A 22,616-nucleotide genomic window follows, 5' to 3' on the forward strand; every position below is an offset into this window, starting at 1 on the left:
CTTGTTTTCAAACTTAAATTCTATATATTTAGTCTTTTCCAAAAACAGGTAAACTTAATTGTTTGCAGACAGGTACACAAAACCAAAACAGGTAGTTAAATCAAAACTGTAGCTTGCTGCCTTCTTACAAAATATAACTCAAACACTGCTTCTCTCCCTCTCTGCTCCAGTCGTTGTCTCTCTTTTTAAATACACTGCTTCCCTTCCCTTTTAGCTCTCTCACTGAGGCAATCAGCTCATCTGGTTCAGCTGGGCAGCAATCAGTGTCAGCAGCAATCAGTGTCAGCGGGGCAGGCAGCCCTGCTGACTATGGGTTTTGTAGTCTTTTGCTGGCAGCCATGATGGTTTGTAGTCCTTGTTGCATCCACCGGGAGGAGATGTATCTCCCCTCTCTGACTCTACCTCTCATGATATCACATTTCCCCCTCCCCTGACTTGAGGCCTCCGGACTTGAGTAGAGTGAATTTGTGCCCAATAAGGTAATAGCGAAGGGTTTCAAGGGCCCACTTAACTGCCAGACATTCTTTCTCCGGTGTAGAGTATCTTTTCTCATGGGCCAAAAGCTTTCTGCTACTGTAGAGGATTGGGTGCTCCTCACCCTTCTGTATCTGAGTACCGCCCCAAGACCCACCTCTGAGGCATCGACCTGAACAACAAACTCCTTGTTGAAGTCTGGGACAGCCAGAACTGGGTGGGAACACAAGGCCTTCTTCACGCTGGTGAAAGCCTCCTCTGCTTCCTGTGACCATTTCACCATTCGGGACTGTCTTTTAGTTGTCAGATCTGTTAGGGGGGTAATTAGATCAGAGAAGTTGGGAACAAAGCGTCTATAGTAGTTTGCAAGGCCTATAAAGGATTTTACTTGTCTCTTTGATACAGGTCGTGGCCAATCTTGGATGGCCCTTAGTTTAGCATCTTGAGGTTTAACAAGGCCACGCCCTATTGTGTAACCAAGGTACTCTGTGGGGATTGGCTGTGAGACCTGCTACACGAAGAGCATCCAGTACCTTCTGTACTCGGGGCAAATGACTTTCCCAATCTGTGCTATGTATCACTATGTCATCTAAATAGGTTGCAGCATATTCTTTGTGGGGCTGCAGGACCCGGTCCATCAGCCGCTGGAAGGTGGCAGGCGCTCCGTGTAGACCAAATGGTAACTTGGTGTACTGGAAAAGCCCTTCACTTGTTGCAAAGGCTGTTTTCTCTCGGGATTCTAGGGAAAGCGGAACTTGCCAGTACCCCTTTGTGAGGTCAAGGGTTGTGATGAAGCGAGCAATTCCCAGACGGTCTATTAGTTCATCTACCAGGGGCATGGGGTAAGTGTCGAACTCGGACACTTCATTTAGTTTTCTAAAGTCATTGCAGAATCGAGTCGACGTATCCGGTTTGGGGACCAGTACAATTCGGCTTGCCCAGGCACTATGGGATTCTTCAATAACTCCTAGTTCAAGCATCTTTTTAATTTCCTCTCTAATTGTTTCCTTATGGGCTTCTGGAACTCTATAGGGCCGCTGATGGACTACCTTTCCAGGCTTAGTGCGAATTTCATGTACCGCGAGATGTGTAGTGCTCGGCTTGGCCGAGAACACATCTTGGTTACGGTCAACCAGCTCCATGCACTCTTGACGTTGCTGGGGTGACTGCTCTAGGCCCACCTTTATGTCATCTCTTGGTGGTGCTCCTGACTCTTTTGGGGGTAAACAACTTAATAGAACCTCTGCCGGGTGCCATTTTTTCAACAGGTTCACGTGGTAAGTCTGTTCTGGTTTTCTCCTTCCCGGTTGCTTTACCTTGTAGTTTACCTCTCCCACCATTTCAATGATTTCGTATGGCCCCTGCCAAGTGGCTAAAAATTTACACTCAACAGTGGGCACCAGAACCAGAACCCGGTCGCCTGGCTGGAACTCTCGGGGCTGTGCAGGGCAGTTGTAGGATGCTTGATGTTCCCTTTGAGCTTTTTCCATATGTTCTCTGACAATAGGATAGATAGTAGCCACCCTGTCTTTCATGGCCTCCACATGCTCAATAACAGTGCGGTGAGGACAAGGCTGTTTCTCCCATGATTCTTTAGCTAGGTCAAGAAGCCCCCTGGGTTTGTGACAGTATAGGAGCTCAAAGGGTGAGAAGCCTGTAGAAGCATGGGGCACCTCCCTAACTGCAAACATCAGGTACGGAAGGAGCTGGTCCCAGTTGCGCCCATCTCTTTCAATTGACTTCCTTAGCATGGCTTTAAGGGTCTTGTTGAACCTCTCTACCAGACCGTCAGTTTGAGGGTGGTATACTGATGTTCTGAGGTGCTTGATCCTTAGGAGGGAGCACAGGCCCTTGGTGACACGAGACATGAAAGGGGTCCCCTGGTCTGTTAATATTTCTTTTGGAATCCCTACTCTACTGCACAGGAGGAACAGTTCCTTCGAGATATGCTGGGCTGTAGCCTTTCTGAGGGGTACAGCCTCAGGATAACGGGTAGCATAGTCTACCAGGACCAGAATATACTGATGCCCCCGAGCACTTTTGGGTAGGGGGCCCACAATAACCCAATCCTTTCAAAGGGGACTTCAATGATTGGTAGTGGGATAAGGGGATTCCTAAATGAGGGCCGGGGGGCAGTGAACTGGCATTCTGGACAACTACGGCAATAATTTTCAACTTCTTTGTGGATGCCTGGCCAAAAGAACCTCTGCAGAATTCTGTCTTTTGTTTTTTTCCACTCCTAGATGTGCCCTGAGCAAGTGTGTATGGGCCAGTTGTAACACTGTGAGACGAAAAGCTTTTGGCACTAACAACTGCTCTGTTACCTCATCTTGCTCTTTTTCATCTGGTACAGAAGCCCATTCTTTATAGCAAAATGAGGGTAAGTTAAACCACTTCCCGCCCCCGGGTCCACACCCTCTAGTACTCTAACATTTTTTTAAAGCATTTATCAATGTAGGATCTTTGAGCTGAGCAGTACCATACTGGCCTGAAAGCGGGAGTGGTCTGTCTGCTACCCAGTTGGAATCCTTACTCGATGATGGCCAATTGTTTCCTTGCGGCCCCTCCCCTTCAGAAGCCGGCCCTGTATCATTGGATGATGCTGCCGCGCCCAGGAGAGCATTTACTGGAGGAGAAGTAGGCGTTAAACTAGCACTGGACCTATTCTTAGGACTGCTTCTCTTATGCTTGTTCTTACCTCTGGGCAGTGACGTCTCCCTAGATCGTGTCTCTTGTATTTCCCTCCAGAGTCTGTGGAACAGGGGGCAGTCTCGTCCTATTAAGAGTGGGACTGGCAGGACATCCAAAACCCCTGCGTTGACTTCTCACATGCCTTTGGTTGTGACTAGCTTCAAACTACTAGTAGGATACTCACGAGTGTCACCATGGACGCAGGAAACGGGTCGGGTCTTTTCCTGCAGCAAGTCTGTTTCATCTATTAAAGATTTGTGAACTAGTGTGAAATTTCTCCCCGAGTCCAGCAAAGCTTCCACATCTTGGTTATTTAGCTTCACAGGGCACATAAAAGCTGGGTGTTCAGCACCCTCCATCAAGGCAGCATAAAGGTTTGTGGGTTGGCTGCCAGAGGAGTCTGCAGTGGGCATCAATTCATCCACTTTGTCACATTGCCATGAAATATGACCCATTTCCCCACATCTGTAGCATCTTCTGGTGTCCCTGTCCAGGATTTTTCTCCTTTGTTCAGCCTGATATAATCCCTGTACATTAACCTGTCTGGTTGGGTTGCCCTGTATGGGTTTTTTGGGGCTGTGGCCGAGGATTTGCTTGACGTCCTTGAACGATAGGTTGCTCTATTTTCCCCATGCGGAGCATTTCATTAGTAGCCTGAAACTGTTCAACTGCATCCACTAAGGCACTAACTCCAACAGGAGCACTGTGGCCGATAACCCTTTTTGCCTCATAGGGTAGAGCATGTAAATATCGATCCACAACAATGGCTTCCACAATGGCTACTGCAGAGTTTTTATCAGGATCAAGCCACTTCTTTGTAATATGAATAAGTTCATGCATCTGAGTCCGGGGGGGGTTGGTCATTCCTAAAACCCCAATTATGGAAACGCTGAGCCATTCCAAACTTTGTAAGTCCTATTCTGCTCAATATTTCCTGCTTCAAGATGTCATAGTTATTCGCTATTGTACTGTCCAAGTCTTGAAAAACTTTCTGTGATTCCCCGGCTAGAAACGGGGCTAGGATACCAACCCACTGGTCTTTAGGCCACTTTTCTCTGGTTGCAGTAGTCTCGAATGCATGGAGATAGGCCTCTGGATCATCGGTGGGTCCCATTTTAGGAATAAAATCACTGGCACAGACCCTCAGGTTGGTGGCCCCGCTCCTTGAGACTGGATCCTCTGTAACCTGAGTTCCTCTTCTTTCAACATATTGGCTTTTCTTTGTTCCTCCAAAAGAGCCCGGCTCATCTCTATTTGGAGCTGGTTACTCTGAGCCAGCATCTTCAACGTTTCCTCCATGTCGTTCTCACTGGTTCTCAATTGTGCCAAGCGGATAGTCAAATCACTGATGGACATTCGTACTCACCTACCCCTCCTTATCTGGTATTCTCCACCATTGTGATGTCTTGAGAGGTCGGGAGCTTTTCTCTTGAAGGTTGGGAGGTGTGGGTGCCGGAAATGAAGACAGAAAAGTTCTTGTTTTCAAACTTAAATTCCATATATTTAGTCTTTTCCAAAAACAGGTAAACTTAATTGTTTGCAGACAGGTACACAAAACCAAAACAGGTAGTTAAATCAAAACTGTAGCTTACTGCCTTCTTACAAAATATAACTCAAACACTGCTTCTCTCCCTCTCTGCTCCAGTCATTGTCTCTCTGTTTAAATACACTGCTTCCCTTCCCTTTTAGCTCTCTCACTGAGGCAATCAGCTCAGCTGGGCAGCAATCAGTGTCAGCAGCAATCAGTGTCAGCAGGGCAGGCAGCCCTGCTGACAATGGGTTTTGTAGTCTTTTGCTGGCAGCCATGATGGTTTGTAGTCCTTGTTGCATCCACCGGGAGGAAATGTATCTCCCCTCTATGACTCTACCTCTCATGATATCACAGTATATTGTAAATAGCTGCGGTCCCAGCACCGAGCCTTGCGGCACCCCACTAGTCACTGCCTGCCATTCTGAAAGGGATCTGTTAATCCCTACTCTTTGTGTCCTGTCTTGTTACCAGTTAATGCATCCACATCATCCAAAAAACAAAACCACAGAGCGATCCGCGGGCCTTTCCCTTTAAGGCAGAAATAGATAGATTCTTGATTAGTAAGGGGATCAGGGGTTATGGGGAGAAGGCAGGAGAATGGGGTTGAGAGGGAAAGATAGATCAGCTATGATTGAATGATGGAGTAGACTCGATGGGCCGAATGACCTAAATCTGCTCCTATCACTTATGACCTTATGAACACCACCTCCTGGTTTGCATTACTTACTACATCATTACCATTGATTCTCGATCTCAACTGGTCTTGCTCATTCATTCTTTCTCACATCACCATTTTGTTCTCTCTCACAAACTCCCTTTCCCCTGATCACCATGCTGGTCTCATTCATTTTTCCTGACCCACCTTGCAATTAGGACCAATGTAACACTTTCTAATTCCAAATTACTAATTTATCAGGCACAAGTAAACATTCAGATATGAATGCAAAGACGGCGAACGCAGTGCTAGCATTTATTTCAAGAGGGCTAGAATCCATAAACAGGGATGTAATATTGAGGCTCTAAATTGAGCACCATAACTGACGAAGGATGTGCTGGCCCTGGAGAGGGTCCTGAAGAGGTTTACAAGAATGCTCCAGGTATGAGTGGGTTAACTTTTGATGAGCGTTTGATGGCACTGGGCCTGTACTCGCTGGAGTTCAGAAGAATGAGGCGGAACCTCATTGAAACATACCAAATAGCGAAAGGCTTGGATAGAGTGGATGTGGAGAGGATGTTTCCACTAGTGGGAGAGTCTAGACTAGAGGTCATAGCCTCAGAATTAAAAGATGTTCCTTTAGGAAAGAGATGAGAAGGAATTTCTTCGGTGAGAGGGTGGTGAATCTATGGAATTCTTTGCCATAGAAGGCGGTGGAGGGCAAGACAATGGATATTTTTAAGGCAGAAATATGTGCTTGATTAGTACGGGTGTCGGGGGTTATGGGGAGAAGGCAGGAGAATGGGGTTAGGAGTGAGAGATAGATCAGCCATGATTGACTAGTGGAGTAGACTTGATGGGTCGAATGGCCTAATTCTGCTCCCATTATGATCTTATGACGTTATATAACATATCTGAATGTTTACTTGCGACGGATAAATTAGCACACTGAGGTTCCCATATACATCAACAAATATGTTGCTATTTGAAAAGCTATTGATGGAAAAATAGGCAGGCTTATGAATAGTAAGGAGGATGTGAAAAGTCTTCAACAAGATGTAGACAAGTTAGATGAGTGGGCAAGAATGTGGCAGGTAGAAGACAATACCGCACCAGAACCGCACCAGAACACATCCCTTGGCCCAACATTATGCCAAGACTATCTCTTATCTGCTTGCAGGTAATCCACATCCCTTGATTCTCTGCATATCCATAAACCTATCCAAAAGTCTCATAAATGTCATTATCCTATCTGTTTCAACCACCACCCTGGCAGCATATTCCTGCCACTCACCACACTCTGTGTTTTTAGAAAAAAAATCTTTCCCCACACATCTTTAAACTTTGTGCCCCTCCTTAAAGCTATGCCTTTGTATTTCATTTTTCTATCCTGGTAAAAATGGTTCTGATTGTCTGCCCCATCTCTGCCTCTATTAGTTTTATATACTTCTATCGGGTATCCCCGCAACTCCGGCATTCCAGAGAAAACAACCCGAATGTTCAAACCTCTCCCTGTAGTTAATACCTCCTAATCCAGTCATCATTCTGGTAAACCTCACCTGCACCCTTTTCAAAGCCTCCGCATCCTTCCTGTAACGGGGCGACCAGAACTGCACGCAATACTCCAAATTCAACCTGACCAATGTCCTATAAAGCTGTTTCATGACTTCCTGACTCTTGTACTTAGTGCCCTGACCTACAAAAGCTAGCGTGCCATATGGCTTCTTTACCATAATAATTACTGAGAGACCACTTTACTCCTTGCTCTGGTCCTGTTCCAATAAAAGTCAACAATTTCACCTCCAAGCTGGTTCCTGCAACTGCATATCAGCTTTTAATGACTTGTATAAGAACTATCAGGCCCTTCTCGCTTTTCCACCTTATTTTGTGATATTAATAATGTTGGATATATTGCATTCTGTATTTTCAACTCCCATGCATAATGAATGTTTACAACATATGAGGCCATTTGGCCCATCATGTCTGTGCGAGTTCTCTGCTGGAGCAGCTCTCTAATTCTGCCTATTGACCCTAAGCCATGCATATTCTTCTTGTTCACAAATATATCTAATTTTCTCTTGAAAGCTACAGCGTATCCCCACCACAGGTCCAGGCAGTGGATTTCAGATTCTAATTGCATGCTATGTAAATATGTTATCCGTATAATATTCTTACTTATTTCCCCCTTTATTTTATCCTGTAACCTCTAGTCCTTGACCCCTCTACTAAATGAAACAGCCTCCCACTGTTCACTTTATCAAGGCCCGAAATAATTTTATATACTTGCAAACAAATCTCTCCTGTGCTTTCTACAAAAATCTAATCCCTGTGCCTCTAATATACCTTGTCCCGGGATAAAAGACTACAGTTATTTTCAGTGCTTTGAACACTGCACTGCAGTTGAGGCTTCACCAGTAGGTTCAGCATGATTTCACTCTTGTCACACTCTCGGGCTATTGATAACACCAGGAATAGTGCATTCTTTATTAGCCACTTTCTTAACCTGTCCTGCCACTTTCAGTGACCTGTGCACCCACATCTTGTGTTCCTCGGTTCCACATTCCCTTTTAGTATCCTTTACCCTTCTCATTTTTCTCATTCAATTATCTAACATTTCTCTGCTTTAACCTTCACCCGCCATGCAGCTACATTTTCCGCCAGCCTATTTATATCCTGCTGCATTCTATTACTGTCCCTGTTGCAGTTACTGCAGAGTACTGCCAATCGGATTAATGCATGTGAGTGTTTGATGGTTGGTTCAGTTCAGTTTAGTTTATTGTCACATGGACGGAGGAGTGCAGTTAGTGGGCCAGTAAGCCTTCTTCCATGCTGCATCTCTCTGATATCCTCAAATATAAAACAATTGTCACTTGCACCTGCAATTTGAACCATTAATATAGACTTTTAAATATATATATAAAAAAAACAATGATCCCCCAATACTGCTCCAATCAGGTGAGTGCCATTATTTTACCTAATTTGGTTGACAGCAATCATTCACCACAACCCTCTGTGATCTTTTAATAGTTATCTTCATATCTGTACTAACAGTGTCCCTTTTATTGCATGTGCCTCAACTTTGTTGGTAAGCCCCAGTAGCTTTTCATGAAAAGCTGCTTGTAAGTGAACGTACAACCCATTAACTACATTACCTTTATCAGCACTCTCTGTTACCTTGTCAAAAAATTATTTCAATTTGAGTAATCATGATTTGTTCTTAAAGTCATGCCGGGGTACTTTAATCCATTCAATAAATACGATGAATGACGATGGACAATATTAAAAAAAACTTTCAAGAGGTTCCATGGCAACAATTGATCAGTTTCATTTGGTTTTAATTTGTAACAATTCGTCTAATTGCGTAAAGGAAACTGTCATGAAAAAGAAATGTTAAGAATGCAACAGTTTTGTAGTTGGTTGCTAATTTTGCACAGTTGGTGCATAATATGCATAATGTTCAAACCGCACTAATAGATTATTTTTCTTATTGTAGGGTGTGTTATTGCAGAGCTCTTCACAGAAGGAGTACCAATGTTTGATCTATCCCAATTGCTGGCTTACAGAAATGGCCATTTTGCCCATGAACAGGTGTTGAATAAGATTGAGGATATTACCATCAGGGGGCTGGTAAGCAAATGGTTCTTAATGATTATTTTTGAATATAATATGCACCCATAAATATAGTGGATTTTGCAGTCTTTAAAATGATTATTCAATATACTGTATGTTGCTGAAGTGGAGATGGTAGGAATGACCATGCATCACCATGCATATACTATATGTAGTTCAGCAAAAAACAAAGTGCTGGAGGAACTCAGCGGGCCAGGCAGAATCTGTAGAGGGAAATGGACAAGGCAAAAGTTTGTGTTAGGACACTTTATCAGACACTTCCTCAAACTATAGTTCACATTCTACTTTTTAAAATGAAATTTTACCACTGTTTTGTATGAAGGTATGTGCTTCCATCAATCATAATCATACTTTATTAGCCAAGTATGTTTTGCAACATACGAGGAATTTGATTTGTCATACAGTCATACCAATAAAAAGCAACAAGACACACAAAATACATTTTAACATAAACATCCTCCACATTCCTCACAATGATGGAAGGCGAAAAAAAAGTTCAATCTCTTCCATTCTTTGTTCTCCTGCTGTCGGGGGCCTTGAGCCTTCTGATGATGGGACGATCTTCGCTCCTGCAACTGGCGGTCAGGCCCTCCGCGTCGGGGCAATCAAGCTCCCGCATCAGGGGGATCTCGGCTCCCGAGCAGGGCGATCGGACCCCGGGTCGGGGCTGGTCGAACCTCTTGAGACTTTGGAGCTTCCCTACATCAGTCTCTACCTGAGACTGCGAGCTCCTCGATGTTGAAATCCGCAGGCCGTGGTTGGAGCGTTGATCCCAGGCAAGGGATCGCAGGCTCCGATGGTAAGCCCACGGCCCCGTGGTGGGGCTCAAAGTCAGTCTCAAGCAAGGCCACCAGCTCCATGATGTTAGGCTGCAGAGCCACCGGAGATACGATCCGGAAAACAATCGCAACTCCGGCAAGGTAAGAGATTGAAAACAAGTTTCCCCTGACCGTCTCCCCCACCCACCACAAAAAAAACAGAGAACATTAACACATACTTTTAAAACACACTAAAAATAACAAAAAAGACGAAAAGACAGACAGACCGTTGGCGAGGCTGCCATCGCCGACGGCACCACCGGGTGGCATAGTATAAGGAAAAAGGCATCACTTATTGTCCATCTGTGGTTGTTCTGGCAACTGCATTTCATTTTCCAACTCAAGGCATTAATAAGTCAAGTTAATGATGAAAGATTTGTTACATTGCGTGAACCCCATTGGAATTGTGCCAAGTGGCAGTTGAGGTGATGGTTTTTCTGATGGTAGGCCATAAATTAATAGATTTGTTGAATTTATTTTTGAGGTCAAAACAGTTTGCCAGTAGAATACAATAATGTTTCTAGAAGTATGATAATATATCATATATGATCCTAATTGTTTTACACTGCAGACAAGCTTTGGAATCATAGTTCATTGATAATTTTAACATTGTCCATTTATCATTTTTGGTCTTGACGATGACTGTGAATTCAGGTTCTGTTATGACTGTGACGGTTTCTTGCAAGTAGCATTATTCATTGGGAGGGTTAGGGAGGGTATTATTAACAAACCTATCATTTTTTCGCACTTTACACGTATTTTTGCTGTTGGATAGTGATTAGCGACCAGGAGCCTTAGCTCATTTACTTATTTCTCAAAAAATGAAAAACTAAAAGCAGAGGATACTGAAAATCTGAAATAAAACACACATACTTCTGGGAATATCAACATCTGTGGAGGGAGAATCCGAGCTAATGTTCAAGATTGATGAGAATTTCATCAGTAAGATCATTGACCTGAAACATGTACTTGGCTTCTCTATCCACAGAAGCTTGTTAACTTGCAAAGCATTTAAAGCATTTTCCATTTTTATTATTTCCTTTCCAATTTTAGCAGGTGGGAATTGTGGCCGATTACTGTACAAAACAAAAACAACTTGGTTTTTGCTTTAGTTTAATTTATTGTCGCATGAAAAGCTTTTGTTGTGTGCTAACCAGTCAGCGGAAATACCATACATGATTACAATTGAGCCATCCTTGGTGTAAAGATGCGTGATGAATGGAATAACATGAATAACATTTAGTGTAAGACAAAGTTCAGTAAAGTCCAATCAAAGATAGTTTGAGGGTCTCCAAGAAGATAGATAGTAACTCAGGACTGCTCTCTAGTGTTGCAAGGATGGTTCAGTTGTCTGATAACAGCTGGGAAGAAACTTTTCCTGAATCTTGGGGTGTGTGCTTTCATGCTTCTATACGCTTTGCCTGATGGAAGAGGGGAGAAGAGGGAGTGGCCGGGTGCGACTCATCCTTTATTATGCTGGTGGTCTTGCCGAGGTAGCATGAGGTGTAAATGGAGTCAATGGAAGGGAGGTTGGCTTGTGTAATGGTCTAGGCTACGTCCACAATTCTCTGCAATTTCTTGCAGTCGTGGGTGGAGCTGTTCCCAAACCATGCTGTGATGCATCCTGATAAAATGCTTTCAATGGCACATCTGTAATATTTGATGAGAGTTTTTGGGGACATGCCGAACGTCCTATGCCTTCTAAGGAAGTAGAGGTGTTGATGTGCTTTCTTGGCTGTGGCTTCAATATTGGAGGTCCAGGACAAGTTGCAGGTGATATTTATTCCTAGGAATTTGAAGCTTTCAACTATCTCTACTTCGGCGCCGTCAATGCAAACTGGGGTATGTGTACCGCTTCCCTTCCTGAACTTGATCTCTTTTTTTTTTCCTAATCAGATGTGCAACACTTTGGTCAACGTGGGTTGTTTTTAAATGTGCTATACAAATAAAATTGACTTGACTTGACTTGACTATCTCCTCTGTTCTGCTGACATTGAGAGAAAGATCGTCATTGTGACACCAGGTCCTCAATCTCCTTCCTCTACTCCGTCTCAACATTATTTGATATCTGGCCCACAACGGTGGTGTTGTCTTAGCATTTGTAAATTGAATTGGATTTGTACTTGGCTGTACAATCGTGGGTATACAATGAATGAATGAATACTTGATTATCACATGTGACAAGTCACATGTCTTCACACAGTCGCAAGGAGTAAAGAAGGGGGCTGAGAACGCATCCTTGTGGAGCACCAGTGTTTTGAGGATTATTGTAAAGGATAATTTGTCCCCTATTCTCACTGATTGGGGTCTGTTGGTCAGGAAGTCAAAGAATTAGAGGATTCCTGAAATATAGTTACTTTTTTATAACCATGAATTTTCTGTCTCAAACTGTTCGTAACTTAGTGCTACAGATGGTATTTTGTTGCTTGTAAATCAGGAGGATAAACTTATTTGTAAGATTATAAGTCCCTCTAGGATGTTGATCTTGCAATCCACATTTCCAGGATTGCTTGAATGATTACTTGATCAAAATATAATTTGCTTCTGTCTGTTTTATTTTAAAGATTGGAACATTGATCTTCTGTATTGCAGGTTAGTCAGATGATACAGCGTGACCCTGAAAAACGTTTAACAGCTGAAGAACATCTTAAACAACAGAGGGGCAGAGCTTTCCCTGAGTTGTTTTACAGTTTTCTGCAACCTTATATGGCACAATTTGCAAAAGAGACTTTCCAATCTGCTGATGAACGTATCTTGGTAATAAGGAAAGACTTAGAAAATATTCTGCAAAATGTTTGTGGAGAAGACCAGACGGATGAAAACGAACTAGAAACAAAGGAGTATGGTTTGATTATTTTAGTGTCCGTTATCACCTCTTGCTTGCAGACACTCCAATTCTGTGATTCTAAATTAGCTGCTTTGGAACTAATTCTCCACTTGGCAACCAGACTAAGTGGCGAGATACTACTTGATCGAATAACACCTTACCTCTTACATTTTGCCAATGATTCCGTACCAAGGGTCCGAGCTGAAGCAGTCAGAACACTGACAAAAGTCCTAGCCCTTGTCAAAGAGGTGCCACGTAATGATGTCAATATTTACCCCGAATACATCTTGCCAGGTATCGCTCACTTGGCTCAGGATGAAGCAACTCTTGTCAGATTAGCATATGCAGGTAAATATAAGAGATATGCAGAAATTCCAATCTCTTTGCCTCTTCCCTGTCCTTGTCTCATTGCTCCACTGTTAGGATTGCAGTTGCCTCTTGTCTCCATGACTTGGCAAGTTATAACATACCATTAACTTTGTATGGTCGACACAAAATGCTGGATTAACTCAGCGGGACAGGCAGCATCTCTGGAGGGAAGAAATAGGTGACCTTTCGGGTCGAGACCCTTCAGTCTGAAGAAGGGTCTCGACCCGAAACGTCACCCGTTCCTTCTCTCCAGAGATGCTGCCTGTCCCGCAGAGTTACTCCAGCATTTTGTGTCTACCTTCGATTTAACCAGCATCTGCAGTTCTTTCCTACACATTAACTTTGTATGGTTTCCATCCTCCTTTTAAGGCAATGCTTATGATATAAGTTAAGGTTATTGTATTTTTGTGAACTTTTTTACATTGGTTGATCTTGAATTCATGCAATTCTATTTCATGTTCATTTCTAACACTATTCAATTTCTTTAATTGTCTGAATATTATAACATGGCCAAAGGCCAAACTATAATTTATTTCAGTGAAAGATGCTTTTGGTGGCATTGGGTAAATTGTCTAGTGTGTGTAAGATTATTGTGCGGGGATCGCTGGTCAGTGCGGACTAGGTGGGCCAAAGAGCCTGTTTCCACACTGTCTAAACAAAACTTTCTGAACTCCTATTCATAACCTTGTATTGTATTTTAACAGAAAACATAGCACTTTTGGCCGAGACAGCTCTCCGATTTTTAGAAATAGTCCAGTTAAATAATTTAAATGTGGAAAGTGAACTAAATGGTGAGGAAACAGAAGAAATACTGCATCCCAATGAAAACTATGACTCTGGTAATCTCTCACATTATAATCTATTTTCTTTGCAACTTAATATTATTATTCACAAGGTAATACAAGTATTCATGCTTCTAGCTCAATTCCTCAAAATCCTGAGTTAACTAATGAACTGAATCCTATGTTTGTAGAATTACAAGCTCTCCATGAGATGGTTCAGCAAAAGGTGGTGACGCTGTTGAGTGACCCAGAAAATATTGTGAAGCAGACCTTAATGGAGAATGGTATAACTCGACTTTGTGTCTTCTTTGGCCGCCAAAAGGCAAATGATGTTCTCTTGTCGCACATGATCACCTTCTTGAATGATAAGAATGATTGGCATCTTCGAGGTGCCTTCTTTGATAGTATTGTTGGTAAGTACAGTATGAATATTTTGGTAACTTGCTATTGTGCTGCAATTGTGTCCAATTTTATAATCTTATTGTACTAATAAGAATAGTAGAGATACCCAGTGAGCCAGGTAGCAATTATGGATAGAGAAGGAGTTAACCTTTCAAGTTGTATAAGAAAATAACTGCAGATGCTGGTACAAATCGATTTATTCACAAAATGCTGGAGTAACTCAGCAGGTCAGGCAGCATCTCGGGAGAGAAGGAATGGGTGACGTTTCGGGTCGAGACCCTTCTTCAGACTGATGTCGGGGGTGGGACAAAGGAAGGATATAGGTGGAGACAGGAAGATAGAGGGAGATCTGGGAAGGAGGAGGGGAAGGGAGGGACAGAGGAGCTATCCTTTCAAGTTGGTGACTTCTTCCAGAACTCTGAAAAGGAGAAGATGCATGTGTTTACATTTCAGAGTAGGGGAATGGCTAGAGACCAAGATTATACAGTTGACATAAATGCTTTGGTGTTGTCAAAGCAAAGGTGATGATTGCTTGTTAATCATGGCTTGTTAGTGGGAAGTGTGTAAATAGAGGAAGATAAATTAAGGTAGCTGAGAGACAAAACAGTGCTGGACCTGAGATGCTGATAATTGTTTTTCAGAAAAATGTAAGTCAAAAATATAAAGCAACGTTAATCTACCACTGATCACTACGCCAAAAAGAAATCATATTTATGCCATCATCCTCCTCTCTCCCACCACCTGCACTGAGTCGAGGGGGCAACCCAGGACAGAGCTGACCAGCTTGTCAAGTCTCTTCTCCTCCGCCGCTGAGATGCTGAAGAGATGTCGAGTTTGCATGTTCCCCCTTGGGTGTTCTCTGGATTTGTCCCATATTCTTTACAAATTATTTGTAATACAAATATTTTTAGTGACCAAAAGCTCGGAGATAAAACAATTTTTGTTTCACTATCATTGAAGTAATGTTTGGTCTCGTCCACTGTTTTCAAACAAGTATTTCTTATTTCAACACTTTTTTGACGTATTATATTTATTTTGTACACGACTAGCGTTCTTTTCCTTTGGATTGCTTGTGCTTTCTTTCAGAAGTGAAAACATGTCTAGCAACAGCTAAATACAGGTGGCCATACAAGGAGAATTTTTATTTGAGAATACTATTTTCATGAGAGTAAGAGGAAGGATATGTTTAGTTTAAAGATACAGCTTGGAAACAGATCCTTTGGTCCACCGAGTCCATGCTGACCATCAATCATCTGTTCACACTAGTTCTATGTTATCCCACTTTCTCATCCATTCCTTGCACATAAGGGGCAATTTGCAGAGACCAATTGGCCTGCAAACCTGCACGTCTTTGGGATGTGGGAAGAGATTGGAGCACCTGGAGGAAACCTACATTATCACAGGGAGAAGATGAAAACTCCTCATGGACAGCACCTGAGGTCAGGATCGAACCAGGCTCCCTGACACTGTAGGAGGGCAGTTCTACCAGCTGTGCCACTGTACCATCTTCATATCATAAGATATGAATAGTCTTAGATTTGTTTGTAATGTATTTATGCTGACAAAATAATTTTGTGTGTTTCAAAAGCATTCATATATTTTGCTTGTTAATTCTAAAGTAGTTCATTAGTTTTGCTAAAATTGACCACAAGGTGGTACAATAAAACAACTTTTCAATGATTTGAGAAAGGCTCCTCGTACTAAACTGAAAATTGAAAAGGACTTGTGGTCATAATTTTAATCTGTGTTTGAGAACTGAAATTATTTTATCTACCAATTGTCTGATTTTAAAAAAAAATTCACGGAGTCATTATTCTTTTAATTTCTCTAAGATATTAAAAGAATATACGGAAATTCAAATATATTTGCTTCAAATTTTTTGTTGTCGGGATGAAAGAAAACTGCTCCATGCCAATTGCAAAAAAAGTAATAATTTAAAATACTCAGCAGGAACAGTTAATATTAAACAGGTCTCAGTCTCGGCACAGGCCCCTCCCTTTTATATTGGCCATCTTCCCTCTTCACTTGTAGTCCTGAGGCAGGGTTTCATCTTGAAGCTTAAACACATCCTTCCCCGCACCCAGCAGATGCTGCTTGACCTGCTGAGTTTCTCCAGCAGATTGTTGCTCTGGATTCCAGCATCTGCTATCTCTTGTGCCTCCAAATTAATTTTAGACCTTTCTTGGCACTTGTTCAGGGCAAATTGTATGATGTCTATGGGTTTTGAATGTAACTTTTGTCACTTTTACAGCAAAATGTGACTGAGATAACTTATTTAACTTTAAAGTAAAGTAACTTTAACTTTTCAGCATCCTGCTTCTGTTGGTGCCAATGCATATGCTCATCACTTATCTGTCAGACAGCTCTACAGTGTGTGCATGCCAAAATCAATGTAAACTGAGTTTATTTACTTTGGGCCCAATTGAACACTATTTATTCTGTCCATGTGTGCTTGTGCTTGTGTGGCTGATGCAGATGCTGAATTTGCTGACTGCATTTGGGAGGCATCTGGCAAGGTGCTGAAAGGCCTTGAGTAGATCTTAGGCAAAATGTGGCTGAGGTCCCAACCCTTTAATGCCTCCATAACGTTTGACGGCGCAAAACTGGAGTGCAGCTTTAGTTTCTTTAATCGCTTTCAAGGTTTGTTAAAAAAATAATTGAAAAAGTTAATTAAAATTTAATCCAAGCATGAAGAAATAATTATAAACTTTAAAGTAAAAATTAGCTTCCTTCTCAAGGCTGGAGCGATTGGGCTTGTATGCACTGGAATTTAGAAGGATGAGGGGGGATCTTATTGAAACATATAAGATAATTAGGGGATTGGACACATTAGAGGCAGGAAACATGTTCCCAATGTTGGGGGAGTCCAGAACAAGGGGCCACAGTTTAAGAATAAGGGGTAGGCCATTTAGAACGGAGATGAGGAAGAACTTTTTCAGTCAGAGAGTGGTGAAGGTGTGGAATTCTCTGCCTCAGAAGGCAGTGGAGGCCAGTTCGTTGGATGCTTTCAAGAGAGAGCTGGATAGAGCTCTTAAGGATAGCGGAGTGAGGGGGTATGGGGAGAAGGCAGGAACGGGGTACTGATTGAGAGTGATCAGCCATGATCGCATTGAATGGCGGTGCTGGCTCGAAGGGCTGAATGGCCTACTCCTGCACCTATTGTCTATTGTCTATTGTCTATAGGCCAGAAACAGGCAGATGAGACTAGTGTAGATGGGGCATCTTGGTCGGCATGGGTAAGTTGGCAGAAGGGCCTGATCCGTGCTGTGTGACTTAATCTCCATCTTGGGAATTTTTATCCCATCGAAGAAGGATTTATATGCCAGTTTTGACTAGCTTAGCTTTAGAGAGGTGGATTCCTGAGTACTGGAGAATTGCTGTGTAGTGGGGCCTTTTTGAACTTAATGTGTCCAGCGGAAGATCATCGTGATAGGTGCCCTGGAATCTGTCTCTTGAGTGTATCCAGGCCTTCTAGTGAGCAAGTGTAATTTTGGAATGAACATGCCTGGAATGAGCTGAATGACATTAGTTCCCCTTGGAACTATTGTCTATAATTCCACAGCACAGAGTCTGCCTTGTTGAAGGTACACAACGGCCTGCTTCTCGCCATCGACACCGGCGACTGTGCAATCCTGCTCCTTCTCGACCTCAGCGCAGCGTTCGATACAGTGGACCACACCATCCTTATTGACCGTCTCCGGTACGCGGTTGGCATTGATGGCACTGCCCTGAGCTGGTTCGCTTCGTACCTCAAAGATAGGAGTTTCGCCATCAACATAGGCAGTTATTCCTCTGCTCCAGCTAGCCTCTCCTGCGGAGTTCCACAAGGCCCCATCCTAGGCCCCATTCTCTTCTCTCTATACATGCTCCCCCTTGGCCAAATCATTCAAAGGCACGGCATTTCTTTCCACTGCTATGCCGATGACACTCAGCTTTACCTCCCCCTGAAACCCAACAACCAGTCAAATTTAAACAGCCTCTTACACTGCCTTGAGGACATAAAATGTTGGATGGCACAGAACTTCCTCCAATTAAATGAGAGCAAGTCTGAGGTCATCCTATTCGGTCCCCCCGACTCCATCAAATCGATAACAGGCAGTCTTGGAAGTCTATCCTGCCTAGTCAAACCGCATGTCAAAAACCTCGGCATGATATTTGACTCTGCATTAAAATTTGATAAGCAAGTCAACGCTGTGGTAAAAGCCAGCTTCTTCCAACTTCGAACCATAGCTAAAATCAAACCTTTCCTCCAATTTGACGACACAGAAAAAATCATTCACGCTTTCATTTCCTCCCGCCTAGACTACTGCAACTCCCTATACACTGGGATCAGCCAATCTTCCCTGTCCCGCCTGCAACTGGTCCAAAACCCCGCAGCGAGACTCCTGACGGGTACCCGTAAAAGGGACCACATCACCCCAATTCTGGCCTCTCTCCGCTGGCTCCCTGTACGGTACAGAATCAACTTCAAGCTCCTCCTATTCACGTATAAAGCCCTAAATGGACATTCCCCCCCCACATCAAAAATCTTCTAACCCCCCTCTCTAACTCCAGGTCCCTCAGGTTGGTCGACTTGGGGCTACTCACTATCCCGCGGTCTAGGCTTAAGCTCAGGGGTGACCGCGCTTTTGCGGTTGCAGCTCCTAGACTGTGGAACAGCATCCCTCTCCCCATCAGAACTGCCCCCTCCATCGACTCCTTTAAGTCCAGGCTCAAAACCTATTTCTACTCCCTAGCGTTTGAGGCTCATTGAGGAGGCGCTGTGAACTGTTTGCGTGCTACTGTATGTTTCTTTTTCTTTTTTTCCTTAGTACCTAATCAGATGTACAGCACTTTGGTCAACGTGGGTTGTTTTTAAATGTGCTATACAATAAAATTGACTCGACTTGACTTGACTATAATTGGTGTAGTTTGGTCCACCATGAAAGTATATATACAGTACTCTGTTCATATGGAGACACAAGGAACTACAGATGCTGGTTTATAAAACAAAAACCCCACAAATTGCTGGAGAAGCTCAGTCAGCCAGCATCTCTGGAAGGTCCTGAATAGGTGATGCTTTAGTTCAAGGCACTTTCTTCACCCTCTGGCCATATCCTCTTTTGAAGCATGAGGCATATAATATGTCTTATGGTGGAATAGCAATACAAATCAAGCTTTCCACAAACTTAAGCCTGGTGAACAGGCTCGACCCGAAACATCACCTATTCCTTTTCTCCAGAGATGCTGCCTGACCAGCTGTGTTACTCCATCATTTTGTGCCAAAGTTATTTGACAAGTTGAGTCCGTTTCCTACCGTTTTCCTTAAAAAGTAGCGAATCACAACAGAACATATTGTTTATAAAGTGACTGCTTGGTGCCGTGCAGGGGTCTTTTTCCTTGAGGAAAGGAAAGCTAATTCCCAGCTTCAATGAAGCAGATTATTTTTTTAAAAATTGATTCTGACTTTCCTGTTATTTAAAAAAAAAAAAGGTTAAACACATGATAATAATAAAGAAATTCCTAAAGCTTTTTTTCCCCAGAATTTGGAAAACTTCACATGGTTACCAGTTTGGTCCTGATAATTATTTGATGCATTGTTCAAAAGACCAAAGATGTTCTTCATTAACGTGTTTATATTTTTCAGGTGTGGCCGCTTATGTTGGCTGGCAGAGCTCATCAATCCTCAAGCCCCTTCTTCAACAAGGTCTCAGTGATGCTGAGGAGTTTGTAATCTATAAAGCCCTCAATGCGATGACATGCATGTGTCAGTTGGGACTTATGCAAAAACCTCACATTTATGAGTTTGCCAACGATATTGGTAAGTTTTAGGTTTGTTGGATGAAATATGTTTTCTTTTTCCTTATTGGAATATTTATATTAGCACTATCTGTAATGGTAATCAAATGACAAAGACTTTGCATGTATGTAAGACAGTCTAGCTCAAACATGCCTGCCCTCATTCAGATACATATTGAATGGGGGATGATTATTAGGCTATTTATTGGATGCAACGTGAAAGCTAATTTCTATCTCCTATTAATTCTCATAGATCCATCATTTTAGGGACAAAAAGTCCATCCACTTTGTATTACCTCCTGTGTTGAGTCATTTAACATCCTTAACCCTTAACAGGGTAGTGGGTATATGGAATGAGCTGCCAGAAGAGATGGTTGACGCAGGTACTATAACAACAATTAAAATCCATTTGGACAGGTTCATGGATAGGAAAGGTTTGGAGGGATATGGGCCAAACATGGGCAGGTGGGCCTAGGGTGGATGGGGCATCTTTGTCGGCCAAGGCAAGTTGGGCTGAAGGGCCTGATTCCACGCAGTGTCACTCTGACTCTATAGCCCCTTTTCCTCCCCTCAATAGGTTTGAATTAGTAAATTCTTACTGACATTTAACAGTCAATTATTAGCATATTCTTGATCATCTGCTATCTGTTCAATTTGGAGCTTGCATTTCGAAACAATTTATTCCTTGATACAAGCACCCTTTGCAGTCTCAATGCTGGTGTTCAATCTAATTTATGTTACTTGTTGTCCTTTATGTCCTCTTTATCAAGGTTGGTCCCATTTCTTACATGTGATGTAAGTAGAACACTACGATATTTGAAAAGTGAGAGACCTCTAATTATCACTTCCTCAAGTTTGTGCCCCATTCTTTGTTAACCCAAGATTGATAGACTATATTTGGCAATTGATGCATTTTGTGGTTTAATGGTCCTATTTCCCAGATCTCTGTGAGGTTGTCATTTATTTTATAATGGTATTTGTAAAGTAAATTACATCAGCTTGTTTATATTCAGTCTTGATTTATTAGTGGTATATATTTGCGTTGGAAATTTTTGGTTTCAATATCCTATTAAAGAAACTTGATAGTACACTTTGCAAAAATACAACTTGTCTGTATATAATGCCTTTAGTTTTACAAAATTTACCACAGATGCTTCATGGGACTTGGCAACAAATGTTATATGTAACTGCCCAAGGAGCTAAATCCTGTAATTTCTCAGTAGGTTAGGCAGCATTTGTAAAAAGCAAAACTAGGTTGACATTTCAGGAGAGTGATCCTGTTTCACTAGAAACATTTAAATCTATTCCATTGTACACAGATGTTCCCTGACCAGCATTTAATGCTATTTTTTCAGATTTTTGACATCTGCAATGTTTTGATATTTGATTTTAATTTCTGAACATTTTATAAGATGCTGCAAATATTTTTGTTTGGAATGTCTCCCTGGCTGCCATTTGGGGTAACTTTACCTCTTGATAACTATCTCTGAAACGCGTTCGATGTATGTGTATAAGCAATTTAAAAGCTTGTTCGCGATTAGTTGATGATCTGATGTTGATTTTTTTTTGTCACGTTAGGCTGACATAAAATATTTCCTGAACTACACAGAAAGCCATTTCTTGCAGTGGACCAATACTTCCTTTGAACCAATGGACATTAGATGTGCCTTATTTAGCATCATCCAAGACATTGCATAGAAATTATTGGTGATGAAGTTACATGTTTGGAGTTTATATGTTATCTTGAGTTTGCCGAGATTCCAGATAACATAAATATGAAGTTGGATGGTGAGGTCTTACACAACTAAGAAAAATGGTAGTGGAAAATCAATACAGTTTTTAAAAAAAACAGGAATTTAAATCTCGAGGATATAAAAAAGTTTTATAGCAACATATAAAAGCTTCCTTATAATATTTAATCCCTGTTCAAGAGGATCAAATTTGTATTTTCCAAGGCAGACTCATGTCCGAGTAAATTAATAAACAATTGTATTGGAGCTACAGTATTCTCCTTCTCAAGTGGTAAGGTACACAATGACTTTTCAATTGTTGCAATAAAGAATATTGTTGAGTTTCCTGTGCAAGATTTTGTATTTGTTGGAAGGATCATTAGAATCCTGAAAATAGCTTCCCGGAGAACATAAGTAAATGCCGTGATGTACTTAATGGTAGTTGTGTATTTCTAATTACCTTACTAATGTTGTTAAAATGTGTAATGGTTTAAATGAACTAAATCCATGCAAAATGCACATGAAACCGCCTGTCTATGTTAACATTTGTGTTCTTTAAAAAAATCTTGTTCCTTTTTCACATTAGCACCTTTTTTGTGCCACCCAAATCTCTGGATCCGTTATGGAGCTGTGGGATTCATAACGGTGGTAGCACAGCATCTGAATATTGCTGACGTCTATTGCAAACTGATGCCATTCCTCAATCCATTCATCTCCCAACCAATAATACAGGTACAATTTGTGTTACCTGACTTGTTCCATGGTTAAATAGATTGCAGTTGGTTGTCTTGTGATGTAGTTAAAATTTCTCAATTTCTTTTCTTTATTTTAATGTTTAGTACAAATAATAATGAATAACATAATTGTGCAGCCTGAATCCTGTTTAATGAGTGGATTACGATTTTAACCAGTTTTCTACAAGGATTTGG

At 42.0% G+C, this 22,616-nt stretch overlaps 1 protein-coding gene across 1 annotated transcript in view; it reads left to right on the top strand.

Annotated features, from left to right (window-relative positions):
- pik3r4 (phosphoinositide-3-kinase, regulatory subunit 4) overlaps positions 1-22,616 on the top strand; it is an 87,095-nt gene that overhangs the window by 2,597 nt on the left and 61,882 nt on the right. Inside the window, exons 2-7 of the mRNA XM_078415425.1 lie at positions 8,845-8,978; positions 12,392-12,974; positions 13,700-13,834; positions 13,969-14,190; positions 19,806-19,979; positions 22,274-22,419. Coding sequence (XP_078271551.1) covers positions 8,845-8,978; positions 12,392-12,974; positions 13,700-13,834; positions 13,969-14,190; positions 19,806-19,979; positions 22,274-22,419 — 1,394 coding nt within the window. The remainder of the gene's footprint in view (positions 1-8,844; positions 8,979-12,391; positions 12,975-13,699; positions 13,835-13,968; positions 14,191-19,805; positions 19,980-22,273; positions 22,420-22,616) is intronic.

This window comes from Rhinoraja longicauda, chromosome 2 (genome assembly GCF_053455715.1).
Source record: "Rhinoraja longicauda isolate Sanriku21f chromosome 2, sRhiLon1.1, whole genome shotgun sequence".
In the NCBI taxonomy this organism is placed as follows: Eukaryota; Metazoa; Chordata; class Chondrichthyes; order Rajiformes; family Arhynchobatidae; genus Rhinoraja; species Rhinoraja longicauda.